Source organism: Brachycentrus maculatus, unplaced genomic scaffold, assembly GCF_059751285.1.
Source record: "Brachycentrus maculatus isolate JH-2025_06_01 unplaced genomic scaffold, ASM5975128v1 h1tg000010l, whole genome shotgun sequence".
Taxonomy (NCBI): domain Eukaryota; kingdom Metazoa; phylum Arthropoda; class Insecta; order Trichoptera; family Brachycentridae; genus Brachycentrus; species Brachycentrus maculatus.
Window position 1 is genome coordinate 1,524,518 of NW_028280764.1, and position 21,282 is coordinate 1,545,799.

General features: G+C 32.4%; 1 protein-coding gene across 1 annotated transcript in view; it reads left to right on the plus strand.

Annotated features, from left to right (window-relative positions):
* The window catches only part of LOC148313546 (uncharacterized), a 75,830-nt gene that overhangs the window by 20,311 nt on the left and 34,237 nt on the right, over positions 1-21,282 (plus strand). The window contains exons 3-4 of the mRNA XM_088261994.1: positions 10,383-11,328; positions 11,421-11,602. Of these exons, the coding sequence (XP_088118120.1) occupies positions 10,383-11,328; positions 11,421-11,602 (1,128 nt within the window). The remainder of the gene's footprint in view (positions 1-10,382; positions 11,329-11,420; positions 11,603-21,282) is intronic.

A 21,282-nucleotide genomic window follows, 5' to 3' on the forward strand; every position in this document is an offset into this window, starting at 1 on the left:
TGGGAAAACGAATTATTTATTACGCCCATCCTTACATAAAAAGGCAAGGTGATCGGCACTGCTATCCAGATTCTGAAATCTTGGAGTCGAACAAATTAAATAGGATACATATAATACAGATGAAGGAACTCAGGTGAAAGACGTTACTGCTAAGTGAAAAAAATGTAGATAGAATAAGGAGAATTGCGCAATGGCTAAGACACACAATAAAAGCCTTCCTAAAAATAACTACATACATTTTAAACTTTATAAAATAACACAACTTTGTTTTGACAATTTTTATTTTATTATTAGTACACTTTAACCAAACAATTTTTAACAAAAAAGTGGTTAGAAAAAGTTGTTTAATTTTATAAAGTTTATAAAATGTGCCAAAGTATCTGCGAAAAACATTCAAGACATAAATTTTAGCGAATAGCGAAACCATAAGTTACACCGTAAGTAATATTTCAAATATAGTACAAGAGTTTTCTTCTTCTTCTTCTACGCCATCATCCCCATTGCTGGGTGTCTTGACCATCTTCTCTCCTTGTTCCTAAAACATTTATTTTTGTTTCTTGACATTTTGATTGACTGTCTGTCTCTCTTGGGAAGGATAGTGCAGTAGTTTCCCCTTGCTTAGACATAGATGTTGGTTGTCTTTGATGTTGCGTTTTTTGACACCGCTGCTGCCCAGTGTTCCGTACCCATAAGCTCTGGAATTTCAAGCTTGCTAATTATGTAGTATTTCATTATATTTAAAAAAAATGTGCCCTGTGCCCTGCCAGCCGATTATTGCACGATTCGTACGTCAAAACACAAAAATAATAATGAACTACGTGCACAAACTTATATTTGCAAATATACGTACTAAAAAATAATAATTGGAATAAGTTAAAGTATCGTAAGCACTAAGTCATTGACCCTTGTCATTGACACTCTAGCCAAAATCGTAAAACCCTAAATTTTGGAGGCGGACACTTTTGTTTATGTACTACTACTACTGACGCTTAGCACACCCAATGGTTTATAGGTGACTGTATCAAATTGATGTAATGTTGAAATTATCAACTTAAATAATCGAAAACCGCATTCGTTAGTAAATTTCTTTTTCATTATTTTTAATTCATTCGATTTACATTCCCAAGTCATCTAAACACACCTTTCTTATCACCATTCGAACGTCTATTATACATATTTTTTCTGGACATTAGTCTGAGAAAACACATTTCGACTGCATTCAGTCTACTGTTATCACCTATCATACATGTCGTAAAACTAACTGTTAAAAGTAAGAAGTGTCAAAGTACAAATGTATTATACGTAGGTGTGTAGGTATATGTATCTGGAATAGAATCTCCTGAGATTGAGGAATTAAAGGATGAGTGGACACCAGATTGCCACGTGGGAGGCGCTCGCGCTCCTCGTCGGTTCCAGCGCATTATGAGGATGTCCACCATTAGGTCATCTACCAGCACCACCTGATCATCTCCATAAATCTACGCTCATACGAGCAAGTGCAGACGGATGGCGACAAGCTCTTCCTTATACGAAATGTGGATTACTTTCTAGTACCTACGTGCATTCATTGAAGACTAGACCAGTTCATAATAGTTCATTCTTCATTTAAAGGATGGTTATTCATTTATAAATATTTAACGTAAGCAAGTAAATCTTATTTTGGGTAAATCATTTTTTTTGAGAATTTCCACATTTTTTGACATGTTTTTAGTTACTATTCTTTAAGAAAAATAACGTTTTTTGTGTAAAAAAAACTTATTCAATTTAACCGACACAAGTTTTACTTAATAACTTAACTTAATTGAATTCAAATAAAAAATTTAATTAATAAAGTTCAATTGGTATTTGGAGCTATTTACTGTGTCGCAATAAATGCAATGCATTTCCTGAATCTTCTTTTCTTTTTTAGATTGAATTAATGGTTTATTCTCAAAACAAAATATTTCTAAACTAAGATTTTTTTCAATTAAAGGTATACCTAAAGCTTTACTATTATGTGATTCATCCACAGGTGTGCATTTTTCTAACCAAAAATAGACTACATTTATATGTGTGAATTGAAATAAATTGTCTGTATGTTCCTGATCGGGTAGTTGTATGTATATTGTTGTTAGACACGAGAAGAATAGTATAATTTCATGATTTTTATATGCAAATATCATACAATTGTAAAATTGTTTAAAAATATGTAATAGATATTATCCATAAATTCTTTTATTAGTCAAACACGAGTAAATGATAGAGTACTCAAAACCCGAATTTTTCAATAATCTATTAAAACGCGTCTAATCTAATCCGCCATATTTGTTATTGATTGCAATAAATCAGAATTATCGTTATCTGCTGAAAAATGGTTTACGCCGTCCACATAAGTATTTTTATCGACGGAAAAATGTTGTAATCCCCATCTGGGTATTTGATTGTGTTGCACTCGTCAGACCATATCGACGCGAGTCTTAATAACAATTTGTGATTTTGTGATTGATTGGGTTTTCCACAGCGGCCTTAATCCAATCACAAACGATGCCGCTTTATTGCTACCCGATTAAATAGTTCTAAAAGAATTTAATTAAATACTCTTACAAGTTTAATGTATTAATTCGATTATGCAAGCATACCGATGAGTTGCGCTAAATGTACCCGAAAATAAAATGAATTGTTTTTGAAATACGCAATTTGCTCCAGATGTATCCTGTTGTTTGCAGTGATATTTCTCTCATTATCTTACCATAATTTCTGTAAAAACTGCGTTATAGGACAAATAAAACAGTAAAAAAAAAACAAATGTCGATCACAGATTATTTAAAATAAACAATAAACTTTGATATTTTTTGGTTCTGTTCAACTTTGAATTTTTTTTAAAAATAAATAGATTTATTTACATCTAAACGTTGTATTCCTCTTAAAATTTGAACCTACCAATGGTTATTCAATGTATAAATCAATACACAATATGGCTCCAGAGTATCTTAAGGAGCTGTGTATTCCAGATGAATTGGTTGATAGACGTCTCACGCTTCGATCGGCTACAACATCTGCAATGGGCAAAGTGATCTTACCAGCTCGCAACCAACGCACTAAATTTGGCGAGCGTGCCTTTGCTGTTGCAGGACCGAAGGCGTGGAATGCTCTTCCACCAATGGTTAGAAATAGTGAGAGTGAGATGATCTTTAGAAAAAGACTAAAAACACATTTGTTTGCTAAATCATTTCCACCATAATATTTTCCCCAATTCATTCACAGTGAAGCGCCCTTGAGGTATTTTTTTTACGAAAATGGCGCTATATAAGTTATCCAAATTTATTATTATTATTATTAAATACATATATTATTTTCGTTTATTCGAGTATATGAACAAAAAAAAAATTCTTGAATGTTTTTCGCAGACACACATTTTATAAACCTTATAAAATAAAACAACTTCCACGACACAACAAAAACTTCCACGCACTCCGTACACCATATGAAAATATGATTTAAAAAATGTAATTTAAAAAACGGGGAAAAATCACCTAAATTTTGCTTTTATTGAGCATTGCGCAGCGAATACGTCAACTAAAAAAAAACATGTTTTTATTAAATTATCAATTATAGTTTATATCGTTTTAAGATCATGTGCTTTGGAAATTGTGCATATGATTTTCTATCCTTCTTACTTGCTACCTTCTAAAGATAAGAGTCAGAAAAAATATAGGTTATAACAAAAGCCTTTCAAGAAGAAAGCAATAATGAAATTTGATTACAATGATGATAAAATTAATGTTTTGATTGTAGTTTGAATATCTATATGGCTCCATAAACCAGGCGATTTCAAATTTGATTGTTATTTTATGTGTTTACTCTTGTGAAATAATGAACAAGCATATTTTGTGAACACGTAACTTAAAATCTGTAAGTTATATAATATAAAAAGTTAATTATATTTCACATTACCATTAAAATTAATGAGTAGATCATACATTACATAATATAAATATATAAAACCCTTATCCGCACCCCGATGGTGCATAGGGCACTGCGTCATATAAACGCAGTGTTATCTTGATCGTTTACACATGAAGGAAAGGTGATCAGCCCTCCGCTTCAGGTACCAGTCCAGGGCAATATTGAATAAATATGACAGTGAAAAAATCACTTATATTTATTTTACCTCCCTTGGGAATCGAACCCGAAACCTCCAGAACGGTAGCCGAGCGTGCTGACCATTACACTACGGAGGCGGACAAGATCATACATTACAATAAACAAATATTAATATTAAATTAGTCTTCTTTTTCTTGTCATGTGGTGACTACTTATCACCCTTCAAGAGTATTGTAGTACCTAGTTGTACAGAAGAAGTCGACAATATTTTCCCTTCGTTGAGTACGTTCTCAAGGCAATGTTTAGTCTACTTCTTAATGCATTATAAATTGGTCACTGTTTAGCAAACAGAGAACCGCTGGTCGTGTTATCATTTATTCACTTTAATGGAACTATGATTGTACTGCAGCAAGGAAAAGCCGTATTTAATAAAAGCTGCTTAAAGATTTGTGTTTGATTCATTCTATTTATAACGACAAAGCTATCGTATTATCTAGGCTGCTCTCTGCGCCATTACGACACACAGAAAAATATATAAAACAAATTATCACAACGGATTGTAAGACTTGTAATAACAAATTGTAATGTGACATTACTTCAAAAAATTCGATAAACCTGGTCTATTGGAGGCAAACCAATTAAACATTTTTTGCGTATTGGTCGTAAGCAAGAAATATAATTGGATTGCCTAATGTTTTTTATTTTAAAAAATCCTGGGATTTTAGGCGTCCTTTACCGTTTTTTTTATGGAAAATATATCGTACTCGTATTTATTACCATAAATTACAAAAAATTAAAGCACTCATCAATAAAAGCAATGCCATGTTATTTGAACGGATATAAAACACACAAGAACACTGATTTTATCAATAACACCCCTTTCAATTTGTTAAATATGTTCTTTATATATATATATATATATATATATATATATATATATATATATATATATATATATATATATATATATATATATATATATATATATATATATATATATATATATATATATATATATATATATATATATATATATATATATATATATATATATATATATATATATATATATATATATATATATATATATATATATATATATATATATATATATATATATATATATATATATTTAAATGTTTGATTTTTTACACCTAAGATACCAAAATTGTAAAAACGGTTCAATAAGCGCGACTTCTGAACTTTTTATAGTTAGTAATTTTTATATTTTCACTTTTGTATGAAATTTTTGCAATTCAACTCGCGTGCGTGAGGGCAATCGTCAGTGAGCAGGAAAGCTTTGTGTGCATGTCAAAGTTTGTCCATTCCACGGGTATTTCCTTTCCGGGGGTAGGTTTGTAACATCCGCAAACCAAGGCGCACAAAACACACGACACAGAGCGGTGATACACGTTGTCCAAACAGAGATAAAAATGCATATTTCATTCGGTAAACTTACGGTGAACAGCACTGCACGGTTGGGCCTCCCACGTGAGTAAACAGTGCCACTACACGGGGACATAGACTAGCAGAAAGGCAATAAATGTGTACATTTCAATACGTAATATACTTGTACGATATGTAAAAAAATATTAATGTTATTTTTTGGCATCTCATCAAAGATGAAGAAGAATATGGAAGTCTGGGCATTTACGGGGCTGACGACAGTCATAGGCTGGTTTAAGTGATCACTTTACACACGTGTAACATTCACCAATTCTACACATTATTGACAACCACACTACTCAAATTCTTGGAAGTTCTATATATATGAACCAATTTAGAAACCTTGTTCTTGAATCACTAGAACTTCACTAGAGACATCTATTGGTGAGATGTAAAGAAGCTTTTTTATTAAGCAGAAACTCTTATATTAGCATGTGTGATCAATATATTTAGGCAATCTATTTTAATTAATTTTCCAAGTTCATATATGTTAATATATTCTTAATTTCCGACTTTCTCGTTTCTTCTTTCTTTTCGCAATTTAAATTACTTCAGAAAACATATTTACCTTTTCAAAATATTTAAAAGGCACTAATTGCATATTTCGTAGCTCCATAAATGTTTTTTAAATTTCATCCTAAAATATTTATCCTTTTTTTGCCAATTAACATTCATCTGCATTGGTTTTATGTAGCACAATTTATGGGTCAACTATAGTTTTTTGGATATAACTAAGTGCAATCCCAAAAATAGTTAATTAATCAAAATAAATATAAACAGAGAGAAAACAGAAAAACATATGTATTTTAAGACATATAAAATTTATTTTTATGATTATATGTAATTAAGATACTCGCATTATTTGTAATAGTTAAAACATGTTTTAAAATACTCAAAACATTTTAGAAAGTTACTTATTCATAAAATAAATAATCAATAATGAAAAAAAAATCACCACACGATACTATTAAATCAACAAACACTATAAAAATCAAAAATGCAAACGCCATTTGAGAAAAAAAAATAGTGGTAAAGGGTTAATGATATAAAGTGTATGTAAAGAGTCCCGTTGAAATCAACGTTTTATTAATTATAACACTGGCATATATGCTTGAATTGTCAGTCCCGGTAGCTTATGAAGTTTTTTTTATATAAGAAAAACACCATTTTCGCATAAATCGAACGAAGCGCAACTGCCGACACAATATTGCTCTATACTATTTAAAAGAACTTTCAACAAGTTCAAACGAAAAACTCATCTTAAACCATTCATTCCCCCACCCGCGGTGCAACTGAAAACGTCATCAGTTGTCACAGGGGATCGTGACAGGTAAGTTTTCGTGTTCATATTCCCTGACATTTTTCACAATTCCTTGCAGCATGATGCTGTCTGGATGCATTTCTAAGCATAGAATGTCATTTTTTACCCCTGAGAGCAATGCTACATTTTCTAGAAAATTTTTCGAAACTCTGAAGATCCCGTTTTATTTTAATTATTAAGTATATTTGGTGCCACGACGGGATACAAAATAATGAGAGCTTATTTTTAATGAATAATAATAATAACTACTAAAATTTGTATTTTAAGTGTAAAATTTATATCTATACACAAATTATTTAGAAACATGTTATAATTTTAATCATAAAAACCTCTAATTTGAATATTTTATATACTCTCATATTTCACAAATTTGATTAAAAATACAAATTTTATTGTTGTTGTTTCAGATTAAATAAACATCTTAATCATCTAGAAATCCTTAAACGTGTTGTAATACTTATTTCAAATATGCATTACTCAAGCATGTCAGCTATTTTTAAATATCAATTTTATGTCAGAATGTATTTAGAGATATTTAATTTAACTATACATAACTCTAAGTAAAATTTTGATGTCATACTAAAATATACAGGTAGTAACCAAAATAAGCTATACGACAAATATTACACGGTGTCCATATAAAAAAAATAAAACTAAAATATTATTAATGGTACATTCGATAAACAAAATAATGAATACGTTCCTTAATTATCATAAAGAGCTGTTTAAAAAAGTAGTAGTGCATTGTAAAAGGTGCTATCGCAACTAATATAACGGTATAGAAATAATTCTATAAAATGATTGATATTTTTTTCAAAAAGTTCATTGTCAACTGAACTCTTTTCATTGGAAACAGAAAAAGGAATATAAATTTGACTTTATTTTAAATGTTGTAAGTGTAGTTATAGGACCACATGAATTCAAATTTGATAGTTTGTTCAGTGGTTTTAATTATACATTTATTGTTTAATTATTTAAAATAAAACCTGTTTAAATTTTATTAGTAACACCCTGTATAATTCACAACACATAACAATAATTGATCAATCACTCGATATCTGATAGATAAGTTTATGTAAATACGTCGAGGAAATCGAGCCCCTTTGATGTAATGAAATAATTTATTATTTAACCTCTTTTTAAATACATGGCAAAGGAGTATCTGACAATCAATCATGGCGGAATGTGTCATGTGAGTAGACAAACATCACCAGCGGACCCTCGAGACTGGCTGGTAGAAGTTCCATAAACTATTCTGTAGGTAAACTTGGGTAGAACAAAGATTTTCCATAAAACACAATACGATTCGAGGACATTTTTCCTTTTACGAGTTGGCGTGTATTCCCTCGAGCTGGTGCCAGCTCCAAGTAAATATGAATAAACTTCCACTTGACCGTTCGTAGGCGCTGAATTTTTTAAAAGATCGTTAAATATTTATTTTCAAAAAATCTACCACACTTTTATATTTTAAAAAATATGAATACAGCTTGAATATATTACCTTATCATCAAACCATTTACTCAAAATATATTCGCTTAACATTTTTAGAAAATTTAGTAGTACAATAATACTAAAATTTTGTTTTATTTAAGGGGTAACTTGTGAAAGAACTCGTATATAATTGTATTTTTACTACAATATGCATATCAAACACAAACATTTTTATTTATTACTCTTTGTGTTCAGATAAATCTTAATTGATGAAATGAAAAGTTTAACTACGAGTGTCATACGTGATATTCCAGGTCCATATATACATACACATAAATGGTATACTATACATAATGTACCATATGATGCGTAATTTTTAATTAAAAAGGGGGATAAAGTTTTTGCAGTTCCAAAACTATTTTTCTAATAATTGTTTTCGTTTAAACCCATTGATGGCGAGTGGTGTAAAACAAAGCCTTTCATTTTAAGGATTTATTCATTAAAATGTAAATTGTGAATTAATCATTCTCAGCCGCGGACCGAGCGCTTTTAATTTGTTAAAAGCGCTCGGAAATAACAATCTGGATAAATGAACATTTTTCCGGCCCGACTATATTTGCTCTACCGTGCAAAAGCACTACGCAGTACATAACGCACAATTCACAATAATATTTACAAGTACACAATACTATGCATTGATGGTTGAGTGCAGTATCACACTTCTCTACCTGTTATTTCAAGGGAATCGAAATATTTTTTTAATCCTCGTGAATTAATCGAAAATAGATTGTTTGTTGTGTACCTACTAAATGTGTGAGAATTTTTACACCCATATTTTTTGATAGAGTTAATGAACTTTTAAATTTTTTAATCTTATATGGATTTTATAAATACATAATTGAAACGGTGACAACATTAATAAAAACAATAAAAAGAGTATAAAACTTCAATTATTTATACATGTACAAAACACGTGAAATGAATTTTTATTTATTTCCAAACAATAGATAGATTTTTTTCATAATGAATTACTTTTAATATTGAAAAATTAAGGCAATGCTCAAAGAAATAAATAAAATGCTCTTTTTTTCATTTACAAAAAGATATTATACAAATTTTATGGTGGGGTTTCCTGTAGGTACTTCACATTTTCTTAATGAAAGTAAAATGACATTTTAAAGAAAATTTATGTATTTTTATGTTTAAAAAAATATCAAACACGCAAAAACGCACACACACTATTTATAATGATAAAATGTTTTTAGCATAGATTTGGTGAATCATTTTATTTTATTTACGAAATCAAAACTTAAATTCATTGTTAATATTGAACCAAATATGTCAGATGAAGCTTCAATTTCAAATCTGCTGGACGACGAGTCTACCAATTCACAATAGAATAACATAATGTTACAATATTATTTGCTCTTTTCCCTGCGAGAGAATCAGTATTCACGGCTTGATATGAACACAAAAGGGTTCATAAAATTCGCTCTAGATAAACAAGTGCACAAAATCATAACCTAGAAAATTCGGCGCGCTTTTGTATGCATCCGAAGCGGATCGCGTTAGTTGCGCTTCACGCCGCTACGCGCTATTTTCAATACGACAATCATCTCACTTCTCCATTCATGATGCTGAATAATGCACTGCCTGGGCGTATTTATTATTATTATCATTACACTTGCCCCCATGGAGTCACCCCCTCTGGTGTAAAATCCGATAAATTCGGATCCATGTAAATCATAAGCGGGACTGGGTACAGGGGCGGCCACCCTCGTAACGTGTTAATTAAGGGGGTTTGCCCATCGCCGAGGGATGAAAGTCAATTTACACTTTACACAACATGATATAGCTCATTTCACATGCGGATCTGGCTCGCGGTGACGTGCGGAGGGTGCCGACAGGGCACGGAGCCTTCCTCCCAGCCAATGATCGCTTATTCCTGAAGGTACACACTGCGAGCCACAGGGATGCGACCGATATTTCAATCGACTAAACTGGTCCAAACTAGAAAAACATAACTTAGTTTTTAGATAATTGTATCTTTTTGCCTTATTTGCACATTGAATATAAATGTTTTGTTTTTTTGTTTTTGCAGAACAAATAAAATTTGGAATCAGTAGACTAATGGCGGAAAAGACAGACGATGAAGAAGAAGATGTGGCACCTCTTCACAACAACAACATATATCCCAAGGCCATGTATGCGGCAATGGAAAGAACTGGATCTATGTGCAGCCCCACTCGTTCCCGATCTCGATCTCATTCCCGATCCCGGTCCCGGTCCCGTTCTACTTCTCCCGAGCTGGAGGTGGACTCTCCTCCCCCGCCGCGGGTCCCCCCCACGCCCTCCCCCGCCCCGGACCTGGGCAGCAGTCCGCCCATGAAGCGCTCCGAGACCTTCTCCGTGAGCGCGCTGCTCCGGCCCGACCACCCCCGCCCGCAGCGCTCCCCTCCCACCGACGGACCTTCCTTCAGCGAATCAGTCACCGTAACCAGATCTCTATTCTACCCCAACATGCCGTTCGCCGGGTTTTTAAGAGATTCTAACCCTCAGAAAAGTAGTCAAGAATACTCCCCCGGCACAAGTCAGGGGTTCTTTCCGAGACACTTTGTTCCTCCGGGGTTTTTCCATCCCGGAATGTATCCCTCGAGTCCGATGATGACCGGAAAGGAAGGCGATGAAAGAGGGTTCTTCGCGAACCCGGCTACCTTGTACCTTAGTGCTGTCCAAGCGGCAGCGGCGGCGGCGCTACAAGTGGGAGGTGGTCAAAGTGGTGGTTCTCCCTACTGTCCTCTACCAGCGGAAGAACTATTCCGGTTAAGTCAGATCCACGCGCAGCATCAGCTGCTCTTGAGACCAGGAGCGCATTCCCACGGCCACCCTCTTTCGGATGTATTTTCTTGTGTTAAATGCGAGAAAATGTTCTCCACTCCACACGGGTTAGAAGTACACGCTCGTCGCTCCCATAATGGCAAGAGACCTTTTGCCTGCGAACTCTGTAACAAGACGTTTGGACATGAAATCAGTCTGAGTCAGCACAGGTAATAAATAACTTCATTCGTTTCGTAAATTTCTTAATCTAATTGTATTTTTTTTTATTAATATTGATACATGCCTTCGTTCCGTTCCCCAGGGCGGTGCACAGCGTAGAGAAGGTATTTGAATGCAAGCAGTGTGGAAAGACCTTCAAGAGATCTAGTACCCTGTCCACGCATCTACTCATCCACTCTGACACCAGACCTTACCCCTGCCAGTATTGTGGGAAACGGTTCCATCAAAAGTCAGATATGAAGAAACACACTTACATCCATACAGGTATGTTTGAAATAATCGATTCCTTCATTGCATTAACTTATGACAAAACTCCGCTTTTCTGTTATACGAATTCGAAATAAAAATAGGTATATGAGTATATTCTACAATGTTTATGATCACTGTAATATGTATCAGCATACCCTGAATTAACAAATTTGTACAGGTCCGTACTCTCACAGTGCTGAAAATTAATATTCACGGAAATTTGGTTGGGTGTTATAATTATTCTCTGGCCAGTCCGCGGTCAAATTGAGGTCTAGGCACCTAAACAGGTATCATGTTTGTGGAAAATAGCGCTTCCAGTTATAGTAATTGTTCATTTGTACCTTCGGAGAGCTGTTTTAATCCAGGTGTAGGTCCAACCGCGGTTAACTGGCACGTTTAGAGCTTTACCTTCCATCGGTCTACTTTTCCCTATTCATGAAAGCGGTCGCGGATTAAACTATTGTTTGCTACATCATCTCTGATCTTAAGACCCAGTATGGTTTGCTTTTGATACAAACAAAGGATTTAATAATCCGTTCTTACTCTCCCCTATGTTATGTCCAATTTTAAGTGTGGATTTCTTTCATAATGTATTACGCTTAAATCTATGTACAATTATAAAGTCTTTTACTAGGAATTCCCAAACAAAGAATTTATACGAGAAAGAAGTTGAATATTCCACCAAAATCATTACTGAGATAAACGTGAAAACTATGTATAGACCAGTTTATAACAACACATTGGTACTACTTTATGCTTGAATAGCAGGATCTCAAACTTAATGCTAGATCGAAAATATAGATTTTTAATTTTTACGTACATTTTTTGATGTAATCGTATAAAATTCATAATTTAGATTTTTTTAAAACGTATGTTTTAAAACCAAAGAATTTTATTAAATAAATAAAATATATTTAACTTTCTTTAAATATTTTAAAATTATTACCGTATTCAAAATAATATTCTATTGTCTATTTTTCTTCGAAAAAGAAGAAGAAAAATGTCTATTTTATTAATAAAATAAATGCCGTAAGTACATAAATTATTTTTCAATTATAAAGTAATCCTTTTACAAATGATACTCAGATCCCATATAACACGCACTCAGAAACCGCATGAGGGTTTCTACTAAACGTTCGTGAATATCCTCGCATAATCTCTTAACGTAATCTCCGTGTCATCCACGACGATGATCCCCTTAACCGTCTTGTGCCTGCACCACTATCCAATAGTGGTTGACTGGTTTCATCACGACGGTGATTACTAAACTCTTAATCCAGGGTAGAAAGGGATATATCGGGTCTATGTGACAGTACGAAAAATGAAGTGTTTCTCGTGCATGTTTTACTCGGGTTGTCGCTGCTTCGTTTATTTCACTGCTGGGGATCAGGTTAAGAGAGCCCGTCTTAAGAACAACTCCCCGAAAGCCGGTAATTAGTAAATAATTCATCTTGGGTTGAGGAGGGGAGTAGCAACCCTTCAAGACCTCCCCTTCCTGCCGCCTCCCCTCCCCGAGACCTATCAACCCGACGATTTGCTTCCCACACCATCACCCCTTCCCCGCGAGCTTTGTAATTAATAATGGTACGAAAATATATTTAGTAAGGGTCTGATACATAGAAAGTATATTACTTAACCTCTTTGGTTCATCGGGTAGTTACATTAAGTAAACTCAATGCAGATTTTCCTCAAAAAGCAAAATGAATTCCACGTATCCGTATAAAATCATCGCATTTTTTATAAATCTTCCAAATGATATACTCGTAGATGTAGATCTTTGACTAATTAAGGCATCATATATTGTTTAAAAAATCAAGAAATTAACATTATATTTGCAGTTCTTGTTGCGATCCATTGAAAGATATATAAACTTCATATAAAGTTCATATTCTTATATCTGCACCCAAATGACGCATGAGATACCGTATTGGGACGACTCGATGTTAACTCAATCATTATTTTATGAAAGCAAGGTGATAGTTCCTTGTACTCCAAGCACAAGGATCAGATTTTTTTAAATGAAGGCTTTTTATTTCGTTTATCACGTTTATTGTAATGATAACTTATGAAAATAAAATAATATATCCTTAATAAACAAATTATTACTCCCACCAGGACCTTTATAAAGCGTGTAGTTCCTTCTTGCAGCCGTCTGCGTCTGTTCAAATTAAAATGCGGGCAGGTTAGATGTAGTAAATAATTGAGCGCAGGGTTGAGCGAACATAAATACTTGCCGAATGGCATTTTAATCAGTGTCTTAACTTTTGGTTCGGTGATTAATGGCCCGATGGCGGGGGACGGTGGGGCTGGGGGTGGGGTAGGGTGCAGGGAGCGGTTGGATCCAACCAAGAGGAGGTATTTAGAGGACAAAGAGGGTCTCACCTGAAGTTGATAACAATTAGGGAGTCCTTCGTCATCGGTCTGGGTGGAATTTGAGTTTTTACTTCACCAATATCCGTGTATAATTGTGAAACTTTAGTTTTTGTCGTAGTTACACACGACCCTTATGGAATCAGTATTTATTTATAATTTACGGCTACATATTGTCATTAATTTTCCCTGCTTTTAAAGTTCAAGTTTTTATTAACATTGTTTAATGCTCTTTGGCTGTTAATTGGAATATTGTCACATTTGCACCTTTCCTTACCTTATATTTCAGGCTTTATATTACAGTTATGTATAATTTTATCATTTTTAGTAAGATTCGACTACTCTTTTTTTACTATAAATTAAGTGCGTCACAAAAATGTCATTGCTTTTCTAATAAATTCTTTTCACACCGATTACATTACCTGATCGTAATGTTTAAATATACGTATTATTAAATCTACATTATTATAAAGAAATCGGGTAAAAGCTCACTGAAATTCATTTTTAATGTTTATTCGTTAAAAAAATACACAATGACACTGTCTCAAAAATAAAAGTTTTTAAATTCATTTCCGTGAAATGAAGTAGCTTCACCCGTTGCGCACACAATTATTGGAATGGCGTTAATTCCCAACCACTCACATTTTTAATTACTTATTCTATAGGAAAAAATGGCCACTGATTATACTCGAAGTGAAAGCCACTGGGGAGACGGGGCTAATTTGATACCGTGTTTAATTTTTTTCCTCTCACGTCTGCTTCGTATCTCGGAGACAATTAGCGTCCGCCACGACTTACCCCGGCCTCCTCATAATAATGTATGTCTGTTTGCTCTTTCATTTTACTGATTTTTTTCGAACTTTTTTCAGTTTGTTTCCCTCGCCTGAAATTGTTTTTGTTTTACTTATTGCATTTTTTAATACTAACTGGTATCCATTAAAGATCACAAAAAAATATTAATATTTTATTTGCAGTATTTTATTGCTTTATAAAACGAATAGAAGCCATCCAAATACTTACTTATATGGCTTCTATTCGTTTTATAAAGCAATAAAATACTGCAAATAAAATATTAATATTTTTTTGTGATCTTTAATGGATACCAGTTAGTATTAAAAATACATTATATCTTTATTTTTTTCGGAGAATAAATATACTTCATTATAAACAATTATTACAGAATCTTTGTTTCAATAATAAAAATAGGCGTTATCTGTAATCATTTATGAAAAAAAAATTAACACAATTTTGATAATGGATGTACCAAATAATGACTGATGAAATTCTGATCCTATATTAAATCTTTCTTCTGAAATGTAATAAATCCAAAATGACGTTATTTTTTGTTGTTATTTAAAATTCTTTAGATATGATCAATAATTCTAGGTCTAAAAAAATAATAAACAGAAAAACACATGTATTGATCATTTTAATGAATCGAACTTCACGTAAAAATGCTTTCGAAGCTTATAATATTTAGAATAAAAATTGGAAATATACAAATCGATAATTCATTACTATTCCTTTTACGAGTAAGCCTATTTGGGAATGAAAGAATTCAAAACCTGCATATTTTTTACGTGCGGAACTTTGACCGAATATTAAATTTAAAATCGAAGATTTCTTCTGGGGGCAGCTTTGGTATTCAATAAAATGCTAATGCTCCATCTATTAATCATCGTTTTCCAATCTTGCCATCGCTTCATTTGCAAGGAATTCTCATAGCCACTCCACCCTTGGGCGAGGTGGGTTCGTGGGGTGGCTTCGGGGAGTGGGGACATTTTTATATCGGGTTAATTACTTTCAGAAGCACGTTTTTTACTAATGCCTCGCTCTTTGTGTATCCTTCGCGGAAGAACGCGGCGTACTTAACTCTTGATTTCAGTACGAAGGCGACTCACGGAATAGCACGTAGAAGCTACCCACTCTTTTTTAATCAAATCACAAGATTTCTTAGTGTCCCTCGCAGCTTGTTCTGCTAAGATTCTGCTCCGTTAATGCTTAAACGTCGTTAAAAAAGATTGCATCCGCACTTTTATTTTATCTTAATGTCTCAGTTTTTTTTAATCAAAGTAATAATTTCTTTCAATTGGTGAAAGGAATTTTTAATTTTATCTACATATTGGCCAACAAGGACGAGAAAGGAATACGAGTATAAAAACGTTTATTGATATTCGGTCTCGTATATCATGAATGAATAAAAAAATATAGACTATATCAACTCAGACAAATGTTTAAAAAGAATTACATACGTGAACCAATAAGAGCTTTAAATACCAATACGCATGTATATACACCCATGTAAACCTATACACCAACACCTACGAGTGGAGTGTATGTTAAATCTTTAAACTCCCGCGTTTTGTTTGAACATTGAAAAGCCCCCAATGATTAGCAGTAGTCAACCAAAAGCTAACAATACTCTCTTGTCTCTGCGCCCATTCTAACAATACAGGGATCAAAACAGCACCCAGGGACAGTGCAGAAAGGGAGACCTCAAATATACCGTCGAATCCTAGGCTGCGAGTGATTGTTCGATACGTTTCGGGGAAGTGGTAGTGTTTTAAGGGTGCCGTTAGGTTTTATTCACCTTTCCCTTAATAGGTCGCCGAGTGTCCTGCCGTTTGCGCCTCCTGTGTGCTTGTATAAAATATTAGCTTTTCCCAAGTGAGCAGCAGGGTAATTAAATTAACGCCCCCTACCCCCTTTATTTTTATTGTTCCGCCAAGGGTGCTCCGCGGGGGACAGCCAACCCTCGCTGTAATAATCATTCTCTGGTCTTCATATTTGATTTTTTGCTCTCATGCTATCGTATTTTACTTCAAATGATCTAATGGCTCAAATTCATTCTAAGCGATGCGATAATATCTTAAACACAATAATTACATAAAATTAAAAATACCAAGAATTATGAAATTAATAACACAATTTAATAAATATAATTTTAATAAAAGATACATATTCAATAACTATTTTGTGCACGTTATAGTGTAAACATAAAAAAAACTACATTAAATTTGTAAAGTATTCGCGGATTGAATATTTAATGAAGTCAAATTCATTTCTTTTATTCTTCAGTGTAATATTTTAAGTACAGGGTAATATTAAAGGTATAATCAATAAATCGTTAATTATGTAACAAGCCCAAAGTTGATGAATCAAGTTACAGCAAAATAAGGAGCTTAAAAGGCAAATTGTATTGTTACCTATGATCACGTCACATCAAAATCATGAATAATAATGACGGGTAAAAACATTTTTGGCATATTAAAACCATCGTTAACTTTGTATTATTGTAATATAACAAAACCACTTAAAAGCGGTATTACACAAAGTGAACAATGAATGCTACGGAGAGTATTAATTTTTTTTTATTTAAATAAAATAATTCAATCATATCCGCTCCCTAAGTGGAGCATATGGAGTCCATAAACATTCTCCAGCCTTTTTTGTCGACTGCCAGCTCCTTTGCATCCTCTTAGGTCAGAGCCCCTTCCCGAAGTTCTGACGAGAACTGCCGACAGTGACAATTGAATGTATTTCTTTTTTTTATATTTAGTAAACAAAAATCATTTATTTGGATTTTAAATTATCTCCTCGTAAGACAGAACGGCTATCGACCTATTATCTATTTTCGTTGCGAAAATGGTGCCCCCTTTACAGATGGCATGCCTAAAATCAAATAAAGATCTCAAGTGACGTCGTCATCAGGGGTGTAGTGGGAATGCCAACTGCGTAGTATGGGGCCCAGGCTCGTCCGTGCCCGAGCCCAGGCGCAGCGCTATGCAGTCTGTCGGGGGGCGCCAGTTGGAGGCAGTCGATAATCGAATTTCCCAGCGTATCGGATTACAGGCGGGCGGCCACTCCGTGCGCCACTCATCAAATTAAATTATTCAATTAAATTGATAAATCACGTGGACGAAAGTGCCATCTATCGCAAGTCCCATGCACGAAAGCAATCTGATTCCAATTTGGATTCCATCTTTCACCTGATCCATCCCTGAAAAATCGCTTTAAACTAAGTAAATATATATGTATATTTATATAATATATATATATATATATATATATATATATATATATATATATATATATATATATATATATATATATATATATATATATATATATATATATATATATATATATATGTATATATATATATGTATATATATATATATATATATATATATATATATATATGTATATATATATATATATATATATATATATATATATATATATATATATATAGATATATATATATATATATATATATATATATATATATATATATATATATATATATATATATATATATATATATATGTATATATATATATGTATATATATATATATATATATATATATATATATATATATATATATATATGTATATATATAAATATATATATATATATATATATATATATATATATATATATATTTATATATATATATATATATATATATATATATATATATATATATATATATATATATATATATATATATATATATATATATATATATATATATATATATATATATATATATAAATATACATATATGTATATCCTGGGCGATGGTCATTAAGTAAAAAGTGGTTACAACCTGGATTTGCGTACTATTTCCATATTTTAGGTTTTTATTGACATATCTTGAAGGATCTGCTTTTTTATGTAATATCACAACCAATGCGTATTTTTTAACATAAATTTATTTGACCAGTGACCAGGTTATTTTATTTCAAAACGCTCACTGTTCAATGAGCCTTAATTTATAAAGCTATTCAGTTGTTGTTTTATTATACTTCTGAGTGTCTCAAAAAAAAGTACTAGAAATAATTATTAGAATTTGAATATCCTTTTCTATTCCAGATAATTAAAAAAAAAATCCATAAAAATACAATTCAAACGTTTTTTTATTACAAAAAATGGCTTTATTTTCTTTATTATTTTAAGATTATTACATCATTCAAGTATACTTTTTTAGGGTTTGAGTACTCGCGATTATTTTTTCAGTGATTTTTTTTTCACTTTTGCCCGTTTACTTTATTAAAGTAAACGGGGAAAGTATTTTTTTCTCCATATTATCAATAAGGAGAAAAAAAAACGTACGGACCAATATTATTAACAGTAAATACGATTTAAAAAAAATCATCCCACACGTATCTATTTCAGTCAAACGTCAAAAACATAAAAAAAATGTACCCATCATTAATATTACCTACCGTTTAAAAAATCATAGTATTACGTATTGCACTCAAAGATCATTATACTCAATATTCATATGGTCCAATTTTCTTAAAAACTTTTTTTCATTGTAAAAACGTTGATTACTTATTTTAATATGCTCATATTAATATTCCATTACAAGCTCGCGCCCCCTTTACGCACGCCCGATGGTACACTGCCAAATATTTGATCACAATTGTATTTATTCACAATAGTTGATATTCCCGGTTCTGGGGACTGAGTTGCCACAACCCTTATTGAAAATAACCCATATTAAGTTCCATGGGGGAGCATGTTTGCAAACTTACACAATATTTTTTTTTCAAAATTTAATTCACTCCTACCTAATATAAATTCATTATTCAATAACCAGAACTTTGGAGTATTAAATAATAGATAAGTTTAGGAAATTATGCATGTTGGAATGTGAATTTTATTTTGTAGGGCAAATAATGAAATAATTTTCCAAAATAATATACCATAATCTTTATAATGTTTTTATACTTTTTAGTACTTAAGTAAAAAATCTCATTAATAAATTTCATGATAAATTACATTACTTCAGGTGTAAATTCATTGAATAATTATTGAACTCACCACATATGTATATTGACCCTATTCACACGAACTCTGAACATTATATAACCCAATTGTGTTATGAACATTATAAACATTATGTCCGCTTCCATAGTTTAGTAGTAAATGCGTTTGGCTACCGTGCAAGTCCCAGGCTCGATTCCTCGATGGGTGAAAATAAATAAAATTGATTTTAACTCTCATATTTATTGAAGTGGTATAAGGAGCGCAAAACTGCTCATCTTGCCTTCATACAATTAACAATTAAGCTGCGTCGTTACAATGCAGTGCCCTATGTACAATTGGGTGCGGATAAGGGTTGGAAGAAGAAGAAGATGCATTAATAGGAAATAAATCTGAAAATAAAATTTTGTTGCACTTAATTAGCATTAATAAATATCATCAAGTAATAAAGCATATTTTCATTTGATTTTTTTTATAGTAATCAAAGGAAAAAATACTATTTTTAGAAAACAAATTAGATCAAACGTAAATAACTATGCGCAGTTTAAGTATATATGTACCTGTTGAAAACACATATTCAAAATATCGCCTTATATTTACGTTTCAATATAACTATGTACATGTTTTTTTTTAATTCGTTTGTTATATTATTGAAAAATATTTTCCAATTTAACTTCTACTGTTCCATCATACTATCTGTGGAATCAATCTTGTGGATTGGTTTGGAGCAGTAAATGATACCTCCTTCACCATTCCGGTCTACTATGGGCCACTCTCTTCAGCTTCTCATACGTTGAACATCCCATATCCTCGTACAAGTCACAAAGATATTCGCGGCATACTTATAATAAATTTAATATTTTCCTATGCCGATCAATGTTCAAAGCACCATCAATTTTTTCCAAGTTATTTCGTATTTTTTAAAATTAGGATAAATCAAATTTTTCAATCTACAAAATGGCTCGTCCGCTTCTGTAATGTAATAAATCGTTTAATGAATATCTTGATTGTATTGGTTTCCCGATACTATTATAATTCATTTTAGTTTGTAATGAGTCGGCGTAGTTCGGCGCTCGGCGCCTACTAAAGCTCCCATTGTATGCGCGTGCGCGTGCACCAAAACAAAAAGCGTGATTTATATCCCGAGCGTAATGAAAATTCCAAAATGGAGATGTGGCGGTTATGGTATATTGCATTGTTCATTGGAGATTCAGTCCACTAATATGACATAAGCCGTGAAGTTACTGAACAACACCCTCTGCTAGTATTTAATAGGAATTTAAGAATGGCGGTAATTCATGTTTCTTAGCAAATAATAAAATAATTATAAACTCTCCATTTTTTTAAACCCTTATCCGCACCCGATGGTGCATAGGGCACTACACCATATAAACGCAGTGTTATCTTGATCCTTAATACTTGAAGGGAAGGTGATCAGCTTTCCGCGTCGGGTACCAGTCCAGGGTAATGTTGATAAAATATTAGAGTGAAAAAGTGTTTTTTTTTTCACTCTAATCTTTCAATACCTACCTACAACTCCGACACTGA